Source organism: Coccinella septempunctata, chromosome 5 (assembly GCF_907165205.1).
Source record: "Coccinella septempunctata chromosome 5, icCocSept1.1, whole genome shotgun sequence".
NCBI lineage: Eukaryota > Metazoa > Arthropoda > Insecta > Coleoptera > Coccinellidae > Coccinella > Coccinella septempunctata.
Genome location: NC_058193.1, coordinates 23,410,350 through 23,435,686, shown reverse-complemented (window position 1 = coordinate 23,435,686; position 25,337 = coordinate 23,410,350). Strand labels below are relative to the sequence as shown.

The 25,337-nt window shown below is 35.2% G+C and overlaps 1 protein-coding gene across 5 annotated transcripts in view; it reads left to right on the top strand.

Annotated features, from left to right (window-relative positions):
- LOC123313242 (protein croquemort-like) overlaps window positions 1-19,676 on the top strand; it is a 30,797-nt gene extending 11,121 nt beyond the window's left edge. For 2 of the 5 annotated variants that reach the window (XM_044898019.1, XM_044898020.1), the window contains exons 2-8: window positions 15,410-15,518; window positions 15,699-16,103; window positions 16,297-16,509; window positions 16,753-17,047; window positions 18,335-18,537; window positions 18,932-19,005; window positions 19,233-19,676. In XM_044898019.1, the coding sequence (XP_044753954.1) occupies window positions 15,516-15,518; window positions 15,699-16,103; window positions 16,297-16,509; window positions 16,753-17,047; window positions 18,335-18,537; window positions 18,932-19,005; window positions 19,233-19,506 (1,467 nt within the window). In that variant the 5' untranslated portion in view covers window positions 15,410-15,515 and the 3' untranslated portion in view covers window positions 19,507-19,676. Of the gene's footprint in view, window positions 1-12,199; window positions 12,221-12,356; window positions 12,380-14,319; window positions 14,343-15,409; window positions 15,519-15,698; window positions 16,104-16,296; window positions 16,510-16,752; window positions 17,048-18,334; window positions 18,538-18,931; window positions 19,006-19,232 lie in introns of those variants that run through there. The other 3 variants (XM_044898022.1, XM_044898023.1, XM_044898021.1) reach the window with 3 other exon arrangements.
- The last annotated feature ends 5,661 nt before the right edge of the window (window positions 19,677-25,337 follow it).

Here is a 25,337-nt window from a genome sequence, read left to right as displayed (position 1 = left end):
TGCATATTTAACATTGTTGAAACTGATTGAGCTGAAACGTCGCCTGAAAAAATAACGTTGAAGATTATAGACTCTGCATTGTGAAGTGTATTTTGGCTATATCTTTTTATATATTTGTACGAGTCAAAGACTCGACCTGTATATTTTGTACTTGAAACGTACTCCTCTACTTTTTCGAGATGAACGGATTTCAAAATTTCCCTCCAGTATCGAAATTAATTGTCATTCATTCATTGCTGTATCCCGTTACCGGGAATAATTCTACAAAAAGACATAAAAAAGAACAGACTTATAATTTCTTAGGGCTAATTGCGACTGTGTGCCCTCCTATCCTGTGATTGAAGAGACTCAACCATGATCAACAGATCCTGCCACACTCCGGGCATGGATAGTCACCAACCAGATCTGGCCGCCGCTGTATTCTTTTCGAGTCTCCATTATGACTGTGCACCATAGAACTCCACTGTGACCTGTCTAACGCTAGTTGTTCCCAGTTATGATTGGCATTAACTGATTTTAGGGATTGATGAAGTGTATCCTTACACCACTTATACTGACCTCGTAGTTTCCGGGCTCCCTCTGTCAATTCGCCATACAGAGCTATTTTAGGGAGTCTTGTGTCTTGCATCCTCAGAATGTGGCCGCTCCATCTGAGTCGGGCCCTCGTTACTTGAGTCTCAATTGTTGTACAACTTGCGCGTTGCAAAACTTCTCCATTCAAAACTTGTGGAACCATCTGATGTGCATTATCTGTCTTAGATGACGTTGTTGCGTTTGTTCAAGCTGTTTGATATGTCGCCTGTAGGGCGTCCAGCTTTCGCTTCCGTGAAGAAGCATTGGGAGGACGACTGCTTCGTGAACAGCTGTCTTGGTCTTCAGATTGAGGTCGTGATTTTGAAACACTCTGACCTTTAGCTTCAAGAATGCCCGTGATGCCGAATTGATACGGTTGTGTATTTCCGTGTCTAGGTTAGCCCTAGTATTTATGAAGCTTCCCAAGTATTTGAACTGCTCGACCTCTTCTAGAGTTTCATTCTCCAGGCTGATATGTGTTTGAAGGCTTTCTGGCGGACTTTTGTCTTAGACTATTGAGTCTAAGGCCTAAAGCTTCGTATATATGTCCAGCATTATCTGTAGAATCTCTGGGCTGCTAGCGATAAGTGCGCAGTCGTCTGCATATTGAAGTTCCGTGATAAACTTTGAACGGGTTGTTGCTCTGAGGCGCTTCAGGTTAAATAGGCCTCCATCAAATCTGAATCTAATTCCAACACCCCTTGCAGGCATACTCATATCAGCAATTATCGAGACAGCTATGGCGAAAATATTGAACAGTAAAGGCGCTAACACGCAGCCTTGTTTTATTCCAGAGTTGGTTAAGAAATGTCGGTTGTAGAGCCATTATGCTGTATTCTAGCGGTGTTGTTGGTATGAAGGCTTTTACACATTGCTAACAATTTTTCGGGTACTCCAAGGCGTCCCATGATTTTCCATAGCGCTCTCCGATTCACCGAGTCGAAGGCTTTACTCAAATCGATGTAGGCTGTATAGATCCTTGATTGTTGTTTACGGGCCAAATTAATTGTAGGATATTACTGAATGAATTTGAGTTTTAGCGAAATAACAGTTTGAGGCACTTGATTTAAATTTCCATATAGTATGTCCACAGTTGTAGTTTGAACTCCTAAGTAGCGAGAGTCTTATTCTTATTCAAATTTGATGATTTTTGCTGCGATAGTAAATGAATACGATCCTTTATAATAGTTTTATACTTTGGAACAGGTATAGGTCCGCCAGGAGATATAGAGAAAAAATTTTGTTGAAAATATAAGTGATTATATGTCGTAGAAGACACCCAGGAGAATGTGTGGCATTTTTTTTAATTTCAATTCTGTTCGAAATTAATTCGAATATGCGACGTCAGTTTCTACGAAGTCTTCAAAAACACTGACAAGCGCCAGGAAAGTTCATGCCAACTTTCCATGAATATTAAAAAGGGCACTGGCACTGAACGCGACACATTGTTACGAACTTTGTTTTTGTTTTGGACGGGAAGTCATGATTTCAAACAGCTGATGCAAATTGAGACCCAGAGAATAACTTCCCCTTTTGAAATCAGTGGAGTGACCACCTAACATGACTGATGCGTGAACATCAGATGACCCTGTATCAAGAGAGCATTACGCATTTGATTTCTAAGGTTTGCTCATTTGATCGAAAAAGTAAATCACCTTTTTATGTATAATAAGCGTATACAATCACGAGCGTTCATCAAAATTCGTCGTGGAATTTTTTTGAAGGTTGATATTATGTGTTACAAAATGAGAGTTATTGAGTCATATTCAAGAAATGGTCGAATAATTGAAGGCGAATGGAAATATTATGTTGACGACTAATATTGAAGGGAATGTGTAGCATTGAGCATTTCTGGTTGATTGTCAATATTTTCGAATCTCTACTACGCAATGCTTCTACAAAGGACGGATGATAAGTACACGGTGGATCGTAAAGGATGATCAATGATCATACCCATTAACACAAGAATAATTTCATCATCGTGTATTCAGTGGAACTTTTTATTCACGAAAAGAACACTCCAAATCTCAAAAAAGGTCCTAGTGCAATATATATTTTTTTATACAGGGTAATCCCCGCGATCGCCTATTAGACGCTCATGAAAGACTATCCACAATTCTGTGGATTTCAATTCTCAAAAATTGAAGTTTTCGAAAATGAACTTTCTCTCCAAAATATTTTCAGACCTCTACAAGTTTAGATAACTAATTTGATGGCAATCTCCACAGAATGTCATAATTTTGATATAAGAGATCACACTTTTTAGAATATTTCTGCGAAGGAGGTTTTTCCAGAAATCTTGGACATTTTAACTTTTTTTTATGTAGTAGGTATTGTAACACTGTTTGGACCTAAAATGTACAAAGTGTTCATAAGAAAATCATCAAATTGACGAATCGAATTAATCAGATTTTCAAATTACAACCTATATTTTTTATAATTTCAGTTGTTTCTAGCTAGAAAGAGGAGAGTTACATAAATAAACCCTTTACGGAAAATGGGAAATTTCAGAGTAATCAAGGAAAAACTGGAAATAAGGCAAAAGGAGTCATTAGAACTTCTTGATTAATCTGTGACTCCCGGACACCATAGAAAAAACTAAAATTCGATGATCCGTTAAATAATTTTGACATTTGATGAATTGTCGATCAATTTTCAAAAATCTCAACAAACAATTTATTAGATACAGGTCATGAAATGTCAAAATCGTATATCGGAACATAGAATTTTAGTTTCGTTTCATACTGGGTAGAGCTCGGGAACTACTCGATAATACTCAGTAACATCTGCCAGTTTTCAATCAAATCCAAACGTTACTCCATCGGAGAAGAAGTTGTGTTGCTCTGACGAGTTCAAAAGAAACCGTAACCATGAACAGCATTTGCTTTCCTTTGGTGGAACGTTCTCCATTTAGTGGCCCTGACGATGGCAAATTGGCTAGCTCAATTCAGATCGTAACACTTGTTGATATTCATATCAGTGGATGGTATGAATAGATTTTTATTATTGTATTCATTGCCTACTTGTTTAGGCGTGATTTTTCTTCATTATAGAATTTTAGTTTTTTTCTGTGCTCACAGAATAATCAAATAGGACGAAATGGCTCTTTTTCCTTATCTCAAGTTTTGTTAGATCACTCTGAAAGTTTCAATTTTAATTAAAGAGTTCATTCCGTCTCTACATAAGAGAATATAGGTCAATTTGAAAATCTTTTTTCAAATTTTCATGAATTGAATTCGATTTGACCAACTTGATGATCTTCCCATAAACACTATGTACATGTAAGGTCCAAAGAGCAAACAGTGTTATAATACAACATAATTGGAAAATTGAAAATTGTAAACATTCTTTCAGAAAAAACCTCCTCCGCAAAAATATTGAAAAAGTTTTATTTTTTCAGTTTTCTCATGAAAATTTCAATAACTCATCATCCGTTGAGTGGTGTGTCTATTTTCGAAATTGCCTTTGAAACAGGTCGCTAACGATGTGAAGATATATTAGATGGGTCACTTGGAATAAGAAAGTATGTAGTAGGTTGTCCGGTAGAATCGGAAGTTGCGGAGGTTTGAAACATCGCAAAATGCAAATTTCAGCACAAAATTATATTTTGTTCTCTATGTGAATCATCCTATATCCAGTTTTTTTTTTAAAGGGAAAACGTGTGATTTTAAAGGAAATGGTGCTCGCCTTTCTGGCGATGCGGAAAATGCTGGAAATGTGTTTCCAATTAGAAATGGTCCTTCTGATGCATTGTTTCTGGTGTCCTCCTTCAAATAGTTCTCCCCTCCTTTTGAATTTCCGCCTTTGAGTCACACCAACATGTGACTCATATATGAACTCATTATTCATCATGTGCAGAAAATTTCCATAAATAACGAATCTCTCTGAATTCGCCAAATGATTATATTGCTCGAACAAAGGTTGACATTCATTTCCGAAGAATCATTGTTATCTCTCTGCTTTGCTTACATCAATTGCATAATTCTTCTGGTTTTGATGACTTATTTAGTTTCTGCCTGCTCGGTCGGTTCATGACAACTAGGTATATCTTCACAATTTGTTGGACTGCACACAAGGTCGTTAACTCAGAAGGTATGCATAATATCACAAATGGTTGTTAATGGCATCAGTTCATTATTACTCCTATTTATCTGTTAGTTCCTTATGAGACATTATTCATACGCAGTAATGTCATTCATGAGTGAGTGGTTTCTTTTGTAGATTATTCGAGGAGGAAATACGTGCAACCAAAGTGAAAACAACCAGACTAATTCAGTCTTTAAAAATAATGGCGTAAAATTTGAAATTCCATGATATTGTGTTCGAAACCTGATGTAGGAAAAAGCAGTACAGAATATTTCAAGGCCCACTGAGATGTTACAATCTCAATAAAAAACCTGCCGAAAAGAGTATGTATTGATATATAATAAAAGTCCGAAAAAATATTATTCATGCATGTATGTATTCAAAATCCGAAATACAAAATATTTCTTCTATTAGAATTATTGAATTACAAAATGCAGTATTTTAACTATTTCATTCAAAATGTAAATCACGAATCAGGTGTTACGTAATAAATAGAAAAATTTCCTGTTTGTAGTTTTTTAACCATAATTTCAACATTTTCGTTATCTGCATGTATTATTGTCCCAAAATAAATGAATCATTGGGTTGCCCCACCTGTGGATTATGTTTTATAAATAATAGTTTTGTGGTCTTACATCTTTAAGGAATAGAGAAAATAGGTTTTGAAATTATTAATTGCAATTTCTTCTTCAACAAATATTCTGTTGATTGTATTAAACAATTATACCATATCTGGTCATTGAAAATTGCCATTCACAATGGTAAAATGTACACAATATGGAAGGAAAAACTGCGCTATCTTGAAACTAATAATGAAAATAATAATCGTCTTTTTATGGATAACTGGATATCTGAAATGATTTTCTCCACTTTCGATACACCTTTTGGTCCTCTTTATGAGGCTCATAACTGCTGGTTTTATTACATGGGGATTTCTATGAATTTCATCGCATGCAGCATTTAGTCGAACTAATATTTTTTTTTAAATCGAAATTGGTCAATATCAAAAAAAGAAACCGAGGGCTGTCAGATCAGGAGATCGAGGAAGCCAATCCAATATGATCATTATGAGAATTAAGACCATAGGTCTTCATAGATCCAATAATGGCTATAAGGGAATCAGTGAAGAATTCGAAAGAGCATTCAATTCAATCATATTCGAATTTTGAATCATAACCCTCACTAAAAGGGCGAATGAGGTGAAAATCAATCCGGAAAATTACTTCAGGTCAACTTTTTCCATAGAAAGCGATTCATTCTGAAGATATCAAGTTATAATTATTATTTTCCTTATAGAGTAATTTTTTATTTCTAGCTTTGTTCATTATCAATAATTATAATTATTATCACTGTAAACGACAATTCTGGATAACCAGATATGCTATAAATATAAAAAACAAATGCAAGCCAGTAAGTAAAACATTCCCAAATTCATTTTTATGCAGCCGCGTTTCCATCAAGAGACGTTTGACCACAAAACAATTATTCATTAAAAATGATCCGCGTATAGGGCATTCCAACGATTCATTGAATTATAAGACAATCTTACATGCAGATAACTAAAATATTAAAATTATGATCAAAAACTACATACAAAGTGTTTTTCACTCGGTTTTTCATGAGTTTGAATTTGAATATAGCCTCAATGAGTCCGGTCCTGAGTTTTGTCAAATTTAAATGTTCTGTTTCATCGAAACTAACAACCTGATAATGAATTTTCAGTAGAATCGACCGAAAATATCAGGAGCGAGATCAGGAGGTACAGCGAAACGAAAATTCGAGAAATTTGAGAAAACCCCCTGTATATCGGAAACGGAGTACCAAAGACACACATAAGAGGTGTTTTTAAATTAAGACCAATGCCCTCTATTCACGGTTTTCGTTTGTCTGTTTACTCGTTAAATACCCTGTATACGGAAAATAATCGTATTTATAATTACAATGACAGTTGAGGAAATATTTTCAGCTAGTTTTATTCGATACAAACGAAGTGTGGGATAATCTAATGATAATTCAATGCTTAATAAGGATTTCACTGATAGTTCCGACATTGACATCGTTTCATCTATTTAATTAAATTTATACTTGTAGCTTCGAATAGCTAATTGTTTAAACGTTGCCTGCATTAAAAAATAAATATAGGTACGTTTCGAGAATCACGCCATCTCGGACGTTCAAACTTCAATATTCACCTTTTTTTAAGGTTATGAAAAAATCAAGGAAAAATTACATTAAGTCTGGGCGATATATCATTTCATTTGGTGATAGATATTTATCATATTCAATTAACCTAGTATTATGAGGTCTTGGCTTATTGTAATTGATAATATATTCATGATTTCTATAATACTTTGTGATGCAAGTTGTCAAAAGCGAACCTGTTTTTGACAGAAGGTAGATAAATCTTTTCCCGAAAAATCTCCTGTATAAGATACTAGCTTATAGCCGCGGCTCTGGTCTCGCAATATTTCACAGTAAAACGATAGTTTAGATATCATTAGAATAATTAAAAAAAAAAATTGCAGAAAATCAACAAACCTCACTATAATTAAAAATTAACATCAAAAAATTATTAAGCATGTAACGAAAACCGTCACGATGAAAAAATCTAAAAACTCCGATTAACCAAAGATTCGCGCAATCTTCATGAAAAACAAAACTACAATTCCCTATGACCTGCGACATTATCACTTATTACGATCCTATTTCAAATCGAAATGATCCTGCCCTTTCTATAACCTCGACTCGAATAGCCGTCAAGTTTCTTGCCTAAATTCGTATTTATAACCTTTCATATCTCTCGAAATATCCGTTAGAAAACTATGCTGTAAGGCGCATTTTTCATCAAAAATAAATGCCGCAGATGACAGTCATATTATTAATTCCAAGCCATTCAAAAACCCCCTTCAAATGGAACATTATTTTGTAGTGATTTACAAATGGTTATTGGTTACTTTTCAATAGAGCTTTTTGGGCTCTACAAATGTGTGGGTATTTCATCATTTTCCTCTTACATTAACAGCTTTATGCACAATTCAGAAAAAAATATATATTTCGTCATTGTATAGGAATAAATGTTACAAGAAAACTTGCATAATTCTTCACACTATAGTGGCATTGCCATAAAAATCGTACATATGCATGGTTCCGAAGTTATGGAAAGATAAGTATACAAACAAACAAACACACGAACTTTCAAACTTACATCAGTATAAGTATTACACACATTAGAGTGTGCCGACGTCAAACAAACTAATAGTCCCGATTTTGAACAATTTTTGCAAATAATTCAAAGCAATTTTATTGGTGAGTTTTCTACACTATTATTTATATTTGTAAGAAAAATCGCCCAAGTTACAAGCCATTTAGAAAAATATGGACATCCTAACTTGTCATCACTAATTCTTATTCCAAGTAAAAAAACGATCAGGTTAATTTTAAATGAAACCATCCCTTTCAAGTGGGTCCTGTATGAAACAGCATATTCAGAATGCTCTTTCGAAACAGAATACAAATATATAAAGATAAAGGTTTCTGTTCGTTTGTTGGTCCTTTTCTAAAGTGTCCTCCTTTTTGATTTTGGATCTTGGCAATCCCAAACAACTGAAGCAAGAACTTTTCCAGCAGACACGAAACTTCCTAGGTCTTGGAGAACCAGAGTGTCGCCATTCCATCTATTGTTGCTTTGTTTCTGGATCGTAGAAATGTACGCAAGTCGCATCCATAGTAACAATTCGGTTTAAGAAGTCTACATCGTTTTCAAATCGAGCACAGATCGAACGCGATGCTTCTACCCTTGCACGCTTTTGGTCAACCTTCAAATATTTGGGGATCCATTTTTCACAATTTCGGTGGACATCTTCTTTCTTATAATTTATTGCGTAACTCTGGTTTACTTTTTTGACCTCAAACTTTACACTGACACTTCTAATGAGTTATTGTTCGTTGTTATGGTAACGCAATATTTTTTTATGCATGGAACTGGTCTAGGCTAACTAGATATCAATTTATCCTCTCAACATAATAGTAGATATCTCTACTTTATCGTTGATCCATCGTTCCCAACTCTCCCTCTATGTAACGGTCTTCTCATTGCTGAAGAAGTGAAATGCTCTGGGATATTGAATCCAATTCGTCGAATAAAATTGGCCCTCCTAAAAACACAGCCCTTATCTTCAGGATATTTCAACAAAAAAATTCAGTGGGAGATTTTGCTTCCCTTCAGTTTCCTAATCTCATAATCCCTCTTCATTATGCTCCATTTTCCAATCGATTCTTGATTTGTGGTCATGGTGAATGGGCTGGAATAATTAATCAGAACGAATTTCGAGGTTTCACTGGAGGAAATCGCATAATTTATCTTCCAATTTATGTCGGTGGCAGATCGGCCATAAATTGCTTAGGGTCAAGTAAGATTGATGATGCTGGGATGTTATGCACTGAACTCAATTTTTGGAAAAACCAGCGCAGTCAACGTACCTACGTATATATTATTGAGTGCACGTACTATTTCAGAAAACTAAAACAATTTTTGAAGAAAAGTGGTTTAAGAATTCCATTATCCGCAACATCATCCATATTTTGTTTTTCCGTTATTTTTTTGAGGTAGGTATTGGTTAGGGAAATCTTATTTTTTTTTCTCACTTTTTTTTCAATTAATTAAAATGGCGGCTTCTAATACCAAATTACATAAAATACAACAGTAAACTGTTTATGAAAAATATGGATTGATGAAGAGAAGAAACACATTCAATCAGGCACTAGTTTTTTGGGCTTTCGAAAGCTGTATGAATATCATTTAAATCCATCTATCGATTTTTGAGTTACTTTAGTCGTCTTCTTTGTAAACATCGAAGTTTGGCCCCCAATTGAAGACTTTGTAATTGTAAGTATTAGTTTTATTTTTGTACGTAGTAGTACGTTGTACGTACAATTTCAATGAATATATGACTATAGGACCATTGAAACATCGGTTGTTTGTAATTTTGGTCTTTGTAGAGAGAGTTAATTATTATAAATTCCAAAAATATTTATTGGATCCTTCAAAAATTTTTCAAATGATATCTTCAAGACATATTTATGATTTATGATTATGACTCTAAATGGAAAATTTACTAAATCCATATTACTTATTTTATGTAATATTCCTCAAATGGATTCTGAATTCATAATTTATATTTCTATCTCGAGAGTATTGAAACGATTACGACCGATAATTAATTCCCACCAGTTTTTCGATAATAACAAGTACACTTATAAACTTGTTCTTAACGACAGAAGGTTGTTTTATTCATCAATTCATTTTTATGCAATGTGAAAATGGAAGAAATTAGTTAGCTGCAATCATCGCACTTATAATAACAAATTGCAATGCTTGTTCGATAAGAGAATATTAGGAACTACTTAGGTACAAATGAAACAAGAATGAGTCCTGTATTTTAATTTCAATAAAACCCGAATGCACCGACTTATTTAAGACAGGATTAACGTTAATTCGGTGATTGCTATGGTAACTGCTATAGAAATCAGAGAAATAATCGAGTATTAACTTTAATCTCGCCTTAAATTAGTCGGTGCACACGGCCCTAAGAAGCATAATTTAAGTCACTCTAGATGCATTAGATATACAAATTTTCAAAATCAGAACGGAATTCTTTTTCCAGGTTGCACCATTGAATTTTTGAAGCTTGAAATTCTGTTTTCTGTTGAAAGTTCATCTTCTCTTCTGTTGTCTGATGACGGGCGCTAGGATCTTTATAGCGAATAAAAAGTAGTTAACCTATAGAGATACAAAATTCTAATTTTCATTATAGACCAACTAGTTGAGTTTATCTCATATCTCAAGTCGTGATAAGTTTTATATCAAGTATTATTACTTATATCAATGAACAAATTCATCATTATAGTCATTTCATGTTTCATTCTTTTTCATCTTAAAAAAGTAGTTGATTGGGGCCAAAATCTGAGGAATCTTTGTTGAATCGTCATCTACTTGAAATCTCTTTGTTTGAAAGGAATATTCCATCAAAATTACACATGTACCAGGTGGGCAAAATTCCTTGTCTACCTACTGAGGGGATCTCGAGAACTAAAGTAGCTAGATGAAAACGGAGGACCTATTCTCAACCTCTTTCTTTCCTGAGTAATTCAAATCGGAAATCATTTCTAGATTTTGAGTTATAAACAAAATTTGAGATATTTCCCATCTTCAATAATGCCGAAGTAGAAATAGATCCATAGAAAAAGTGATTCAACGATCGGTAATTCCGATCACACAGTATCGAGTCCACAGAAAATAAATGCATATTTAACAGTCACTATCTCACTATGGTAACGCCTACCTACTTATAAGGTCCTTTCGTTTGCATAAAAAGTGTAGCACTTTTCTACACTCGATTTCAGTATTCGTTTGCTGATTGAATTTACACCAGTGTAGAGGAGGTGTAGTTTATCTACATCTACTTTTGACTATGTGTAGATAAACTACACTTCCTCTACACTGGTGTAAATCAAATCGAGTGTAGAAAAGTGTTACACTTTTTATGCAAACGAAAGGACCTATTGTCTTATTATTCAATAGTGTAACAAGGCAGAGGAAAGTTAATATTTTTTTCTCATGAAATATTTGGATGAATAGTTAAATATACATTTAAATAATCTCAACAGCCTGTATCTTTTGAACCGAGCGGATTCGAAGAAAATGAATCAACTGTTGATAGTACGAGTCGAAGACTAACCTTGTATATCATACATTTTTTAAATCAGCAAAAAATGTGCAGCAAGATAAAAGATCTTTCGACCATAGTTCACATTTGAAAAATCAGATTCTTGAAAGAGCTGGATCGAAAAATTTAATGAAATTACTCATAAAAAAGCCTTCAGAATGTCATAATGATTTTCGAGTACGAGTTGAAATAAGCGAGTAATTCATCATTATTGAAAATGGCAATTTCTTAATTTTTTTACATAACACAAAATCTAGAAATGATAGGCCATTCTGTTTTCCGATTTGGATTATTCAGGAAAATAGAGCTAGACAATGTGTCATCCGTTTTCTTTTAGCTCTTATAGTTCTCGAGATCCCCTCAGTAAACAAGGAACTTTGCCGACCCAGTACATAATACGAAACTGATTGACAAATTTTTCATCTTGATTTATCGAAAAAAATACGGAACATTCCTGTATTACACGCTGCTTCCTTATTACACCTGAAACAATTTTTGTGTAGGTACTACACATATTTCGGAATTATGCATCAGCAATGAACAAGTTGATGATTTTTTTGAAACAATGCTTTATGCGGAATATGTGATACATGTCAATATTTGTCCTATCATTCATATTAGGTACCTTTATATCACCTGATTTTCCAGTGCTATTAAAACAATCACTTCATCAATATTCACCAATCATCTTTTTTCTGCCAGTTCCCATCCGAATATTTTCTTTAATAATTATATGCGAGGTTTTTATTGCACGAGTAATGATTCCTCGATTAGTTTTCATTGGTTTGTCGTTAGCTCCGCCAGTGTGTGTGACAAATTTATTTACGACTAAGTAGGTAAGATTTAATTTAACGGATACCTTAATCGTCAATAACTCATTGCTCAAGGGTTAAGTGATCCCAATAAAGAGTATTGCTCCAGTTCATTTACCGAGAGTTTGTGAGATGAATGTGCTCCTATTCCAAAGTTTCTGGGCACAAAACTGAGGGTTTCAAGTGAGTTGAATTTTCGTAATCGAGAGGCTGTAAAGTTTACGTTATTCAAAATCAGAAACTAAGTATATTTCCTTATAATTGACTTGTTCAAGTATGGTATGGAAATTCTTATATCTAAAATTTGAGTTGGTGAAGAATTTCATAATAATCAATATCTATTTAATCGAACAGATACAGGGTGTTTTACAGTGTTCATTAGAAGTATCTAGAGAGAACCGAGTGGAATTTTTTCTGAAAATTTGTGATCGAATCAACCGGAATAGTTCTCATCTCGGTGGCACTGTTATACCGGAATATGTGCCAAACCTTGTTATTTATATATTTCATTACATTTTCTGATTCTACACCAAATTTTCAATCCGGTTTATTTGAACTTTTCCAAATTCAAATCCCAAGGCTTTGGAGATATTGATTTATTCGACGTAGAGACTGTCTTGCATGAATTGTTATAACTTCCTACAGAATATGGTTATTTCGTTGAAAATTGTACTATTCTCAGAGAACATGCTCTAGCTAGATTCTACTTGTTTTTCATTGTTCATCAAGTTTAAAATTAACTAAGAATTAACTAAGAATGGTACTTTAACACGAAAAAATTAAAAAATCTATTTTGGGATGCTGGTAGAGGGTGTGATACATGCAAAGACATAGAGACATTGGCTGAGCAGCACTAGCATGAAATTTCTTTTTAGAAAGAGAGAAATGATCGTCGGACCAATACCTGTCTCTTTTCTGTTGACATAGAGGAGAATGCGGACCAATCAAAATTCTAGAAAAAGACAACTAGCAGGCCCGATGTTCAGTTTCTCTCTGTTACTTTTTTGACCGTTTCTCATGCACTGATAGAAAGGGAAGGCACAGTCCATGTCCTTGTTTCTATGGATACATGGTAAGATTATTTCCTCTTATGTAATGGTTCATTAAAATACAAGTTGTTGTATTTTAATAGGGCGAAAAACTGTCTATTATGGTCGCTCCTGCAAATTGATAGTCTCGGCTGTGCCTCTGCTACCAAGCAGGCGAGACAATAGACAGTTTCTTGTCAAGGTGCGTATTACATTTTTTCGTCGGCCTCTACATACAGCGGACAAAAAATACTTGCCTTCCAAAATAATTGACTTTTCGTCGAAATCAGTAGGGGAAATGTCATTTTTTGTTGAGGTTGACTAAAAATTAAATTTTTCTACAAGCGTGCGCGTTCAACCTTTTTCCCGCACGCATTTCAAGTTGCAAAGAGTCACTTTCCCAAAAGGTGCGGGAAAAACGCCTGCTATTTCTTTCCCGCACGCATTTGCGTGCGGGAATGGATTAGCAGGGGTTTTTCCCGCACACAAATATTATAGAGTAAATTAAATTCTATCATGTTTCTATGCACAGAACGTCAATGATGAGAAACCCATAGTAATGACATGCAGAATTACGTCTGTCATTATATATGAATTAATCAAATGAGATATGATCTGTTTCGTGAAATGGTTATATTTATATATTTCAAGCGCTTGTAGAAAAAATATTGTTCCTAACTCTTGCGGAAAGTGTCTTGCCCGCACTCAACTGCTTACCCGAACTCTGCTTCGCATCGTTCGGGCAACGGCAGTTTCGTGCGGGCAAGTATCACTTTCCGCACTAGATAGGAAAATAACTATTTTCATGCTCAACTGTCACTATTGCTCAAAGACAATTTGGAACTTTCCGAGAAACATTCAAAAAGACAAAAATAATATCTAAATATAAATTCCATGTATATTTCTTACAGCTTCAATTGAACCTATAAAATAATATCTTTCCTGAACATAAGTTGGATTGAGCTGAATCAATGAATGTCTGTTATAAATTCAGTGCAATCTGAAGTAACGATTGTGAAATGGTTTGTTTACAATAGATATCTCGATAGTTTCGTCGTATTTTCAATAGGTACATGTTAGAAACTATCACAGTATTGTTCGATTCGTTGCATCTGGAGGTAAGATTTCTTTACCCTCATTATAAAAAAAAAATTGGTGGTTGGGAAAAGTGTTTGTTTTAAGGTCCATATCTAATACAAACCAGAAGCATTCCCTTGTTATAACATTTTCACGGAGTTGAAATTTTACTTCAGTGATTTCGACGCTGAAAACGCTTGCTTATCTGCCAATTTATGATATTCTAGAGTCGATAAAGTCATTTTTTAGTGTGGAAGTCATACCTTAATTCCGAGGTTAATTTTGATAACCTTTCCGCTTAAAAAGACTTTGGATTTCTATGAAATTCTACTTCTTACTACTTTGGACTTTCTCAAATTAGATGGTGGATTTCATCGAAGCCCCTTATAATTTGAAGCAGTTCCTATATTTCAGGTTACGAAAACTGTTTAAATAGCAGAAAAACTACAGAGCAAAATCGTAACTACGCAACTGAAGATAATTCAGAAAGGGTAAGGGTATCACGTGACGAAGATTCTCCTATTTCCTGGCTTCAATCGACTTATTTGGAGGAAAAAGAATTGAAAAATAAATAAAACAATTGTTCCTCCGAAGAAAATTATGAAATTTGGAACATATAGATATATATATGCCACAAAAATAATCAGTTGATGAGTAATAAAAATTCAAAGTCTTGCCTCTTTCCTTGGACGAAAGTGTTATCATTTTGTCCAAGCATCAGTAATGTTACAAGAACTACTTATCTAGGTACTCAAATTTTTCAGGATAGGTTTGACAGAATCTAACCTATTCTCAAGAATTCAAAATTATCAGTCTGATTGAATTGAAACTCATTAACTAGCTCAGGAAATTAAAACCAAAACCTCGCCTCTTTAAAAATACCGTTTTTTCCCTACAGCCAGTAAAAAGTTGAATTTGCAAAATTTCGTATCACTAGAAAATGAAAAGAAATGTAGAAAATTGAAAAAAATCTATATCGAATTTTCAAAACTTTATTTTAGAGGTAGAAGATAATATATTATCTTTGAAGACTGCTTTGGAATAAAAAAAGTTGGAATGTTTGTATTAAGTTTCCAGCATTTTACTCATCCCTTGTAATTTTTTCCAGAACTCGGAGATGGAGAGTTCTTGCTGTAAATCCTGGTAATCAGGTAATGATGGCCACAACATTTGATAATCGATTATAGACAAGCTATATCTCTTTTACTCTTAGAATGGTGAGTACAGTTCTTCAAGAATTTAATTATGTCTCAAGCAGCTCTAAAGGAAATCGGCAGTTTCAAAATTATTGCCACTTGGCACGAGTGCTTCAAAAGACTCCAATAATACTTTTTGAAATAAATGTAGTATTATGAATATTAATTTTCACTTTATGCTAATATTTTATTTTCTTATAGTACCACAAGAACTGCATAACGGTGTTGAGCCTCCTGTTGGTTGTATTAGGAGCCCTTCTGATTGCTTTGAAAAGTAATTTCTACAACTATGGCATGCACACACTACTCACTTTTGAACCAGGCAGTCAATTATTCAACGCTTGGGTGAAAAGTCCACCGGGTGTCAACTTCGACGTTTACGTGTTCAACTGGACAAATCCGGAAGATTTCAAGAATCTATCCACCAAACCTATACTGAAGGAAGTCGGTCCGTTCAGATTCAGACAAGTTATAGAAAAAGTTAATGCCACAATGCATGGGAATGAAACAATGTCCTACTACAGACGAAGAACGTTTTATTTCAATAGGGATGAATCGGTGCATGATTTGGATTTCAACCTTACGATACCCAATCCTGTAGCAATGGTGAGAAAATTGTTCTTCAATTGGGGTGTTAAAAAACAGTTTGGCACTGGACTAGAATCAAACAGTGAGTTCGACGAAATTTTCTGGGAAACAGTAATTTTTTTCTCGGATTACCCTCACATTCTCAATATACTAACATAGACTACACCATTTATATATATATAAAATTTTTCATCATTTTCATTCGTTTCAGGCATTAGCTCACAGGGCAAGAAACTGGAATTTCTTCTCGAAAAAAGGAGTGTATTTGGCTCTTAGTTCATTGATAGACGACAATCTTCATATCACTAAGCCAGCTGGGGAATTGATATTTACTGGTTATGAAGATCCTATCTTAAGTGCAGCAGATAAGTTTTCATTCTTCACTGATGCACCCCCTTCAAAAAACTTCGCCTTCTTCTACGGAGTGAGTTATTTCTTGTTTTTTCATGCGATAGTTGAGTCTATGTAGAGTAGAGATAAGGCCAAAGATCGCTGTAGACAAAAGCTCCCACAAATATATGTAAATCAATAAATAACAAATAATAATAAAAGAGGTGCTGCGATCGTTCAGGTCAGGGCATCAATAAAATGCGTGAATTTGAAATATTTTTTAACATTATGATTCTCCATTCGACAACGATGTTCACAAAACTTTATCTCTCTTCAGAAAAATGGTTCAGCCACCTTCGATGGAATATTCAACGTCGGCATTGGCGGCGATCATCCCTTGGGTCAAATTTTCGAATGGAACTACCAAAACGACACCGACTACTACGAGGAGAGTTGCAGCAAGTTCGAGGGTTCTGCAGGGGACTTCTTTCCTCGTTTCAATACTGATAAAACCTTGAAACTGTTCCATTCTGACGTGTGTAGGACGCTTGTAGCTGATTATGAGGGCAATACTACTGTTCATGGAATTGAAGGATTGAAATACGTTATGGGTGACCACTTTCTAGATAATGGTAATGATCATTTATCATTTGTAACGCTGTTTATATTTTCTGCCCAATTTTGGACAAATAAGAAAACCTTATTTTTTTTCAATTTATCTTTATTTCCTAAAAAATACTGGAATTAGCTGTCATCTTCACGAAAATATCGACAGGATATTTCAATATTCAAAGTTGAATTCAATTATAGTGTCAGATAGATGATCTTTGAAAGTTTAGGAAAACAATAACATGAATTACATCTCATTCTTCGATTCCCAGACAAAGAGATGGATATAAAAATTGAACCAAAGGCCAAAGCTCTCAAATCTCATACAAAAAAAATATAACACATCTTCCAGTAAAGATTTCCACTTTGTGAATACCCGGTTGGACAGAAAAACTGCGTGCTGCAAGAGTTCGAAACACCTCATGCTAAAGTTTCAACTGGTGACTTCGAAGGTGACTGTCATTCAGATTGAAGATGATGCCGAGGTAAAATTATGAAGAATGTGATACGTATTTTGAGGTCTCCACTCATTCTACGGTCATGAAAACTGCTGAGACCGAACATTTGAATTCTTTCCTCAAGATGACCGAACTCTCCCGAAAGGGATCCTGGTCACAGAGCGCTGTATTCTTTCCAGACGTCGCTGGTCAGATAGAAGGTAAGGGAACCACGCAAGACCAGCGTATTCCAAAATTGGGCGTATGTAGGTGATGTAAAGTTTCTTCCATGCATCCAACGAACGAACACCTTGGAAGAGCTCGTAGTGTCATGTACAGGATCTTCTTAGCCTTGGATGATATGTTGCTAGCATGAGTAGACCAGGAAAGATCCTCAGTTATGATCACACCAAGATCATTATGCTCTGTACTCGTTTCAAGAATTCTGCTATCGATTAAATACTGATGTCGATAACCTACTCATTAGTTTACCTCCTTTAGCTTTTGATTGATTAATTAGTTCCATAGCAAATTTCAATTCGTAATGAAAAGTATACAGTAGGTATATACGAAATTGAGGAAAAATAAAAATATGGGTAATTAAATGACTCAACTCAATGAGTTGAATCTAATTAAAATTACTATAATCTCATAAAGATTTCAATCTCAAAACAATGACTTTTTCCTCATAAAAAGTACTCTAATAGTAGTTATATGAAATATAGATTTTTTATAGTGATAGGATCCCCACTAATTCATTGTTATTCATGTTATTTCAAGGAAAATTAGAACAATCTCTTGAAGTTATGTATATAGGTGAAAAACTTGGATTCCGATTGGAGTAAATCTGTGAACATCTTCTTTTGTTTCAAGGAACTCTCATACCTGGAAATGAATGTACCTGTGGTGAGCACTGTCTTCCATACGGGGTAGTTTATGCTACCGCGTGCAAACAAAAGTCGCCAAATTACCTTTCCCTGCCACATTTCTACAAGGCGGATCCTTATTTCGTAGATAAATTAATAGGTGTTAAGCCTGATCCCGACAGGCATGATTTCCACCTGATATATGAACCTGTGAGTATTTTGTATTCTAATTAAAACATAAACGTCTCAAAAGAAAATTTGGATTTGATATTTCGTTATAAAAATCCGTTTTCCTCATAACGACTACCGGAGCTGTAGATCAACTACGATCGTCCAAATGCTATCCTCGAATTTCAACTTTTCTAATTGAATATTTTCACTATACTTAGTATGAACGAATTCGGCTTTGTTGAGGTACTTATTTCTGGGAAATCGGAAGTGAAGCAATAACAAAAAATATTGCACCAGATGTGTTATACATCGTGGTACTTGCCAGTAATGCCAGGTTTAAATTATCTCCGAACAATTGGATTCGTTATAAGCCAACATTACTGTATAGATTATCATCAGAGAAATATTAAGAAGTTTTCAATATTCGTTTCAGACAACTGGTCTTCCTCTAGAGCTGTTACCAAGACTTCAAATAAATGTACTTATGCAGCCAATATCCTACATCAAGTAAGTTCATTAACTTATAATTTGACATATAACTTGTCCTCTTCTCGGTGTAAAAAGCAGTGTATCAAATTATTGTTATTTATAGTGGCAAGAGATGTTTAGGATTTCATGTTTCATTGTACACAATTAGCAGATTATTTGTCTTTGAACCTCAGCTCTTTCAATACTTTTACTTTTTAAGAACTTAATTCGATGTGAATAACTGAAAATTAATATTTCTGTTACAGTATGTATGAAGACATACCAACTGTGCTCTTCCCATTAATCTGGTTCGAACAAACTCTTGGAATGCCCTCCAGCAGTGCCTTCTTAGTAAAAATAATACTTAATATGAACGACATATGTTTAACAGTCGGAATTTTACTCATAACTTTGGGTATCCTTATTTTTTTGTTCCTCGCTTATAAAATACGTAACACGGACTTTTGTCCGAATGACCATCACAAAAACTTCCTACCAAAAGAACTAGTTCCTCTTAAGGAAAAGGAAACTCCGACATAGTTTCTCAGTCAATTAAGTTACCACGTGAACTGTGAATGAATATGGTGATTGAATCAAAACGTAAATATTATTTATCGTTGTATATTTTGATATAACCTTAACTGTACAGTTTTTTACAGTATTCTTTCTTTGTAAGTCTGAATTTTATTTTTAGTAAATTATTGTTTAACTATGGGTTTTTTAATGTGATTTTTTCCCAAACTCCATAAATATAGTAACGGCCGGTTTCATAATCAAACCTAAAGTCCCTTTAATTTAAAGCCTCCTACGACGAGCAGTTGTATTTGAGGACGAGTGTTTATATGAGAAGTAGTCGAAGTGCATAAGTATTTTCACAAATCCTAGACTCGTGGAAAATTAGAAATGATCTACAAGTGCCTCAAATACTTAGTTTCTTTCACTACTTTATATGGGTCTGATTGGGAGACATCTTAGTATAGCAGCATTTGAATGAAATGCAGAGAAAAACTTGGACAGATAACGACAACACTTTTCTCTTAGTGAATAACATTCAAAATAATTATCGAAACGATATAACATTTCTTGGTTATTACCTCCTCTATTGACAGAAGTAAACATTGATTTGAATAAGGAAGTTACAAAAAATCCATATTGGATGCACAAAAGCAATTTTCCTCATTTTGTGTATTTCAGAATTATTCACGAATCAATGCACTGTATCTCAAATGTGGCGGGATGATTTCAGAGAAAAATATACCTAGGTATGCCACTATATTTCCTTCTAGAGGTCTGCTCTTGTTTCCTGCAAGCATTTAATGTATTTACATATGTATTTAAATCTAGTATATGACAATACAAACCCAAAAATATGTACTTACTCCTTACTCACTTAAACAGTGGTCATTCATTCATTTATTGATGTATCCCGTTACCGAGAATAAATCTACAGAAAGACAAAAAGCAAAACAATCGGTGCGATCAAACTTATAATTTCTTAGGGCTACTTGCGACTGTGTGCCCTCCTGTGACTGAAGAGACCCAACCATGACCTACAGATCCTTCCACACTCCGGGCATGGATAGTCACCAACCAGATCTGGACGCTGGTGTATTCTTCTCGAGTCTTCATTATAACAGTGGACCAAAGACCTCCACTGTGATCCGTCCAACGCTAGTTGTTCCCAGTTATAATTGGCATTAACTGATTTTAGGGATTGATGCACTATATCCTTACCGCTTATACTGGCCTCTTGTTTTCCGAGCTACCTCTGTGAATTCGCCATACGTAGCTATTTTGGAGAGTCTTGTGTCTTGCATCCTCGGAATGTGGCCGCTCTGCCGTTCTGCATTTGGAACTTTTTGAAATCGTCTGATGTGCATTATTTGTTTTAGATGATGTTGCCTTTGTTCAAGCTGTTTAATGTGTCGCCTGTAGGGCGTCCAGCTTTCGCTTCCGTAAAGAAGCGTTGGGAGGACCACTGCTTTGTAAACAGCTGTCTTGGTCCTCTGGTGAGGTCGTGATTTTGAAACACTCTATCCTTCAGCTTCCAGAATGCCAGTGATGCCGAATTGATATGGTTGTGTATTTTCGTGTCCAGGTTAGCCCTAGCATTTATGAAGCTTCCTAAGTATTTGAACTGCTCAACCTGTTCTAGAGTTTCATCCTACAGGCTGATATCTGTTTGAAGGCTTTCTGGCGGACTTAGCAGGATTTTGGTTTGGTCAATATTGAGTCTAAGGCCTAAAGCTTCGTATATATGTTAATAGGTGTCCAACAATATCTGTATATCCTCTGAGCTGCTAGCGATAAGTGCGCAGTCGTCTGCATATTGAAGTTCCGTGATAAACTTTGTACGGGTTTTTGCTCTGAGGCCCTTCAGGAAACAGACCTCCATCAAATCTCAATCTTATTCCAACACCTCTTATAGGCATACTCATGTCAGCAATTATCGAGACAGCTATGGCGAAAATATTGAACAGTAAAGGTGCTAACACGTAGTCTTGTTTTATTCCAGAGTTGGTTGGAATGTCCGGTTGTAGAGCCATTATGCTGTATTCTAGAGGTGTTGTTGGTATGGAGGCTTTTACACAACGCTAAGAATTTTTCGGTACTCCAAGGCGTCCCATGATTTTCCATAGCGCTCTCCGATTCACCGAGGCGAAGGCCTTACTTATATCTATGTAGGCTGTATAGATCCTTGATTGTTGTTCACGGGCCTTCCCTTGCAGCTGTCGCAGTGTAAAAATTAGGTCCATCGTACCTCAATTCGGTCGAAACCCGCACTGGGATTCAGGAAATAGCTTTTCTAAGAGTGGAATCAATCAGACGATTAGTCATAAGCTTTTAGATAATTTTACCGGCCACGCTAAGCAACGATATGCCCCCATAATTGTTGCAATTTGACGTATCGCCTTTGTTCTTATATATGTTGATAACTTAAGCGTCTCTGAAGTCTTGTGGCACATCTCTTTGTTCCGGGATTTTGCGGAATAGTGTTAGGAGACTATTGACAATGTCTTCATCCAGGGCTTTGAATATCTCCGCTGGAATGCCGTTTAGACCTGGTGACTTATTATTTTTTATAGCACTTATGATTTCCGACATAGAGATTTCGTCATCAAGCGATGTCATCGGACTATACGCGGGGAGCTTTTCTGCTTGGACCATAAACAATTCTAATAGCCTGTAGTCATCTTTCCCCCTTACACCCCAGTTACAGTTTCAGTGGTGCTCAAAAATTAACAATACAAAGATAAAAAAGTGTAACAATGCATCGCGAAACACGAGAGAATACAATTTCACAACTATTATTCATGAAGAATGGCCTGAAAGTACCAGAAAAATTCTACAATATTTGTGGAAAAAGATCCACATTGATAATCGAATTGAATGGCTTGAGGCATCTAGTCAGAAGTGAATTTGGCGTTATAATATGAAGCAAACATTTATTTAGCTTGTTTTATGATAGAACATTAAAGGTGAGCATACCAACAAGTTCGCAGAAGTCTGAGACATTTATTATTTTGTATATGAACTTCACATCTCCCACCATTCGTTAATCAACAATTTCAAATTCTCCATAATTATTCAATTGGTAGGCTAATCCGATGTTATATTTCTGGATATTGATATGAAAAAAGTCTAACTTTTGTGAGGTTATACCTCAGGTCCTTAAGATATACAGGATAATTTGCAATTTATTCAAATACTTAACCAACACGTTGAACCCGGTCTGTCAGACACTGGTAATGTAGATATATTTAAGCCCTGACTGAGTAAATAAATATTATTATGTCGGTATACTGAATTCAATTGAACTTCATACAATATTCAGCAATGCAATGAGTACTGCATATCATTAAAGAAAAAAACACAATGTTCTATCTGATCCTCCATTTCCGGAGTATTTTCAGAGTTGTTTGATCGCACTGTGGTAGAATATGGCGGACCATAATATTATATAATTTTGCATTTCATATTTTCCAGGTGGTGAATGTGCTCGTAGAAAACTAAGCGAATATATTATATTTCAGTATTTATTCGAAACAGGATGAATGCTCCAGAGCTTCAATAAACTCTTGTATCAAAGAGGACTTCAGGAAGCTAAGTCCTCATTTCTCCTATAATTTTTCTCGTCTAAAACATTCCTTGTGCAGGCTTGCAATGGCAAGGCATTCTGTCACCAGGTGAACAGGAGTTCCTTATTCTCTTTTCCACAGAATCTACACTCGTCAGTTTCTGATGAGCCCATTCTCATCATATGCTTTCTAAGGCAACAATGTCCTGTCAGGAAGCCGATGAGGAGGCGTAACTTATTCTTACTCAGATCCAAATACTTCTTGGATCATGCAGTTTTAAAATTCTGGAGGAATTTTTTGGAATAATCTATTCCTGAGAGATTTTTCCAGAGTGATTTCTTTTTGGTTTCTTTCTTATAGGTGCATTTTCTCATACCACAGAAAGGCTCTGGGCCTGTAAGTGACGATTTTGTTCCCTTTCTGGCGAGTTCTGTTGGCACCCTCCTTTCCTTTGATTCCAGAGTGACCAGGCATTTAGACTAAAGACACCTTGTTGTTCTTGCCTTTTTCATTGAGTTTCCTTCGGCACCTACATATCAGCTTTGAGTCGATGACATAGGAGTTCAGTACTTTGATAGTGGCTTGACTATCAGAATGGATCACTATGTCACGTCCTTGATAGTTTCCTTCTAGGTTTATGTCTACCCATATTGGGATTGCAAATATTTCAGCCCGAAAACCACTCGCCAGCAGTAGCCTAACGATAAGTGTATATGGTGCTTACCTCGTATAGGTATTCCATCGTCTGCCCCTGTCGTGGTTATTGAACCATCTGTATACCATTTGATGAAGACCTCCAATGCTTACTTCGTATAGGTATTCCATCGTCAGCCCCTGTCGTGGTTATTGAACCATCTGTATACCATTTGATGAAGACCTCCAATGCTTACCTCGTATAGGTATTCCATCGTCAGGCCCTGTCGTGGTTATTGAACCATCTGTATACCATTTGATGAAGACCTCCAATGCTTACCTCGTATAGGTATTCCATCGTCAGCCCCTGTCGTGGTTATTGAACCATCTGTATACCATTTGATGAAGACCTCCAATGCTTACCTCGTATAGGTATTCCATCGTCAGCCCCTGTCGTGGTTATTGAACCATCTGTATACCATTTGATGAAGACCTCCAACATTAAAATACAAAATTTTGAGCACCCTGAGTGGACCCAATAATAATATGCCTCCATATTCAATTTAGCTGAAATTATCGAATTAATGCTAGTGGTAGTCTAAATTCTTGTCCATATCGGATATCCAGTATGATCTCTTTTATTCGTTCACTTTGCTTATAAGAAGAGTAACAAAGGAGATTACTTACTTTTCTTGGGGTCTCGAGGATGAACTCACAAATTGATTCTTTGATGAGAGAGATGTTTTAATTGTACTGTGGTCACTTATCATGAATTTAAATTGAAAATGATCCTGATAAAAGGGGGCCAAAAAACATTTATATGTTTTGGAAATTATACATATAATTATAAAAAGAACTGCTGAACGTTTGATCAAGTTCATGGTCAAACTACCACAAATTTATTCAAAGTGTTTTTGGTAATTACAGCTGCTTATTGCTTCAATAATATACAGGGTGAGTCTTTGACTCGTACAAATATTTCAACAGGTCTTGGCGTCAAAAGAAACACATTTACCTATAAGAGGCTGTTAGAAATCCAGAAAAAAATGCCACTTTTAATTCACAAACGGTTTTATCGAACGAAATGAATTTCGGAATATATATAGTTTTTCATTTATTTGATGAAACTTTTTCGAACACAAGATAATATATTGATATTCATCCAGTTTTCTCATTGTGACCATTACACGTACCATAAAAATACCAAAAATTCAAAGAACCCAACTCTTGAAACAAAATTCGACGCTATCTAATGAATACTTGAACATTTTGTAAAATAGAAGTATTCTTCATATTTTCTCGTATAATATGCCGTTTTCGAGTAATTTGATGTTCAAAAATGAAAAATATCTGTGAAATTTGAAAAATTGGGTACTTTGACCGAAGATCCATAGATGTGTAGTGTCACAGATTTAGCTAATTATTCTGAAAGTAATTTTGTTTTTCCTGGGTGGCACACAGCTCATTATGAAAACTTAAAATGGCTGTATCTTTTTATCAGAGCTTAATGGGAAAAAATGGTATGGTATAGGAAAAAAGTGTGTCTTTTGACCCCAAGAATCTACTGATGTTGAAATACTTGTTGAATACTCACCCTGATTATTATCTATAGTATATTCCATTTTACTATATGGCTAATGTTACTTCAGATATGATATC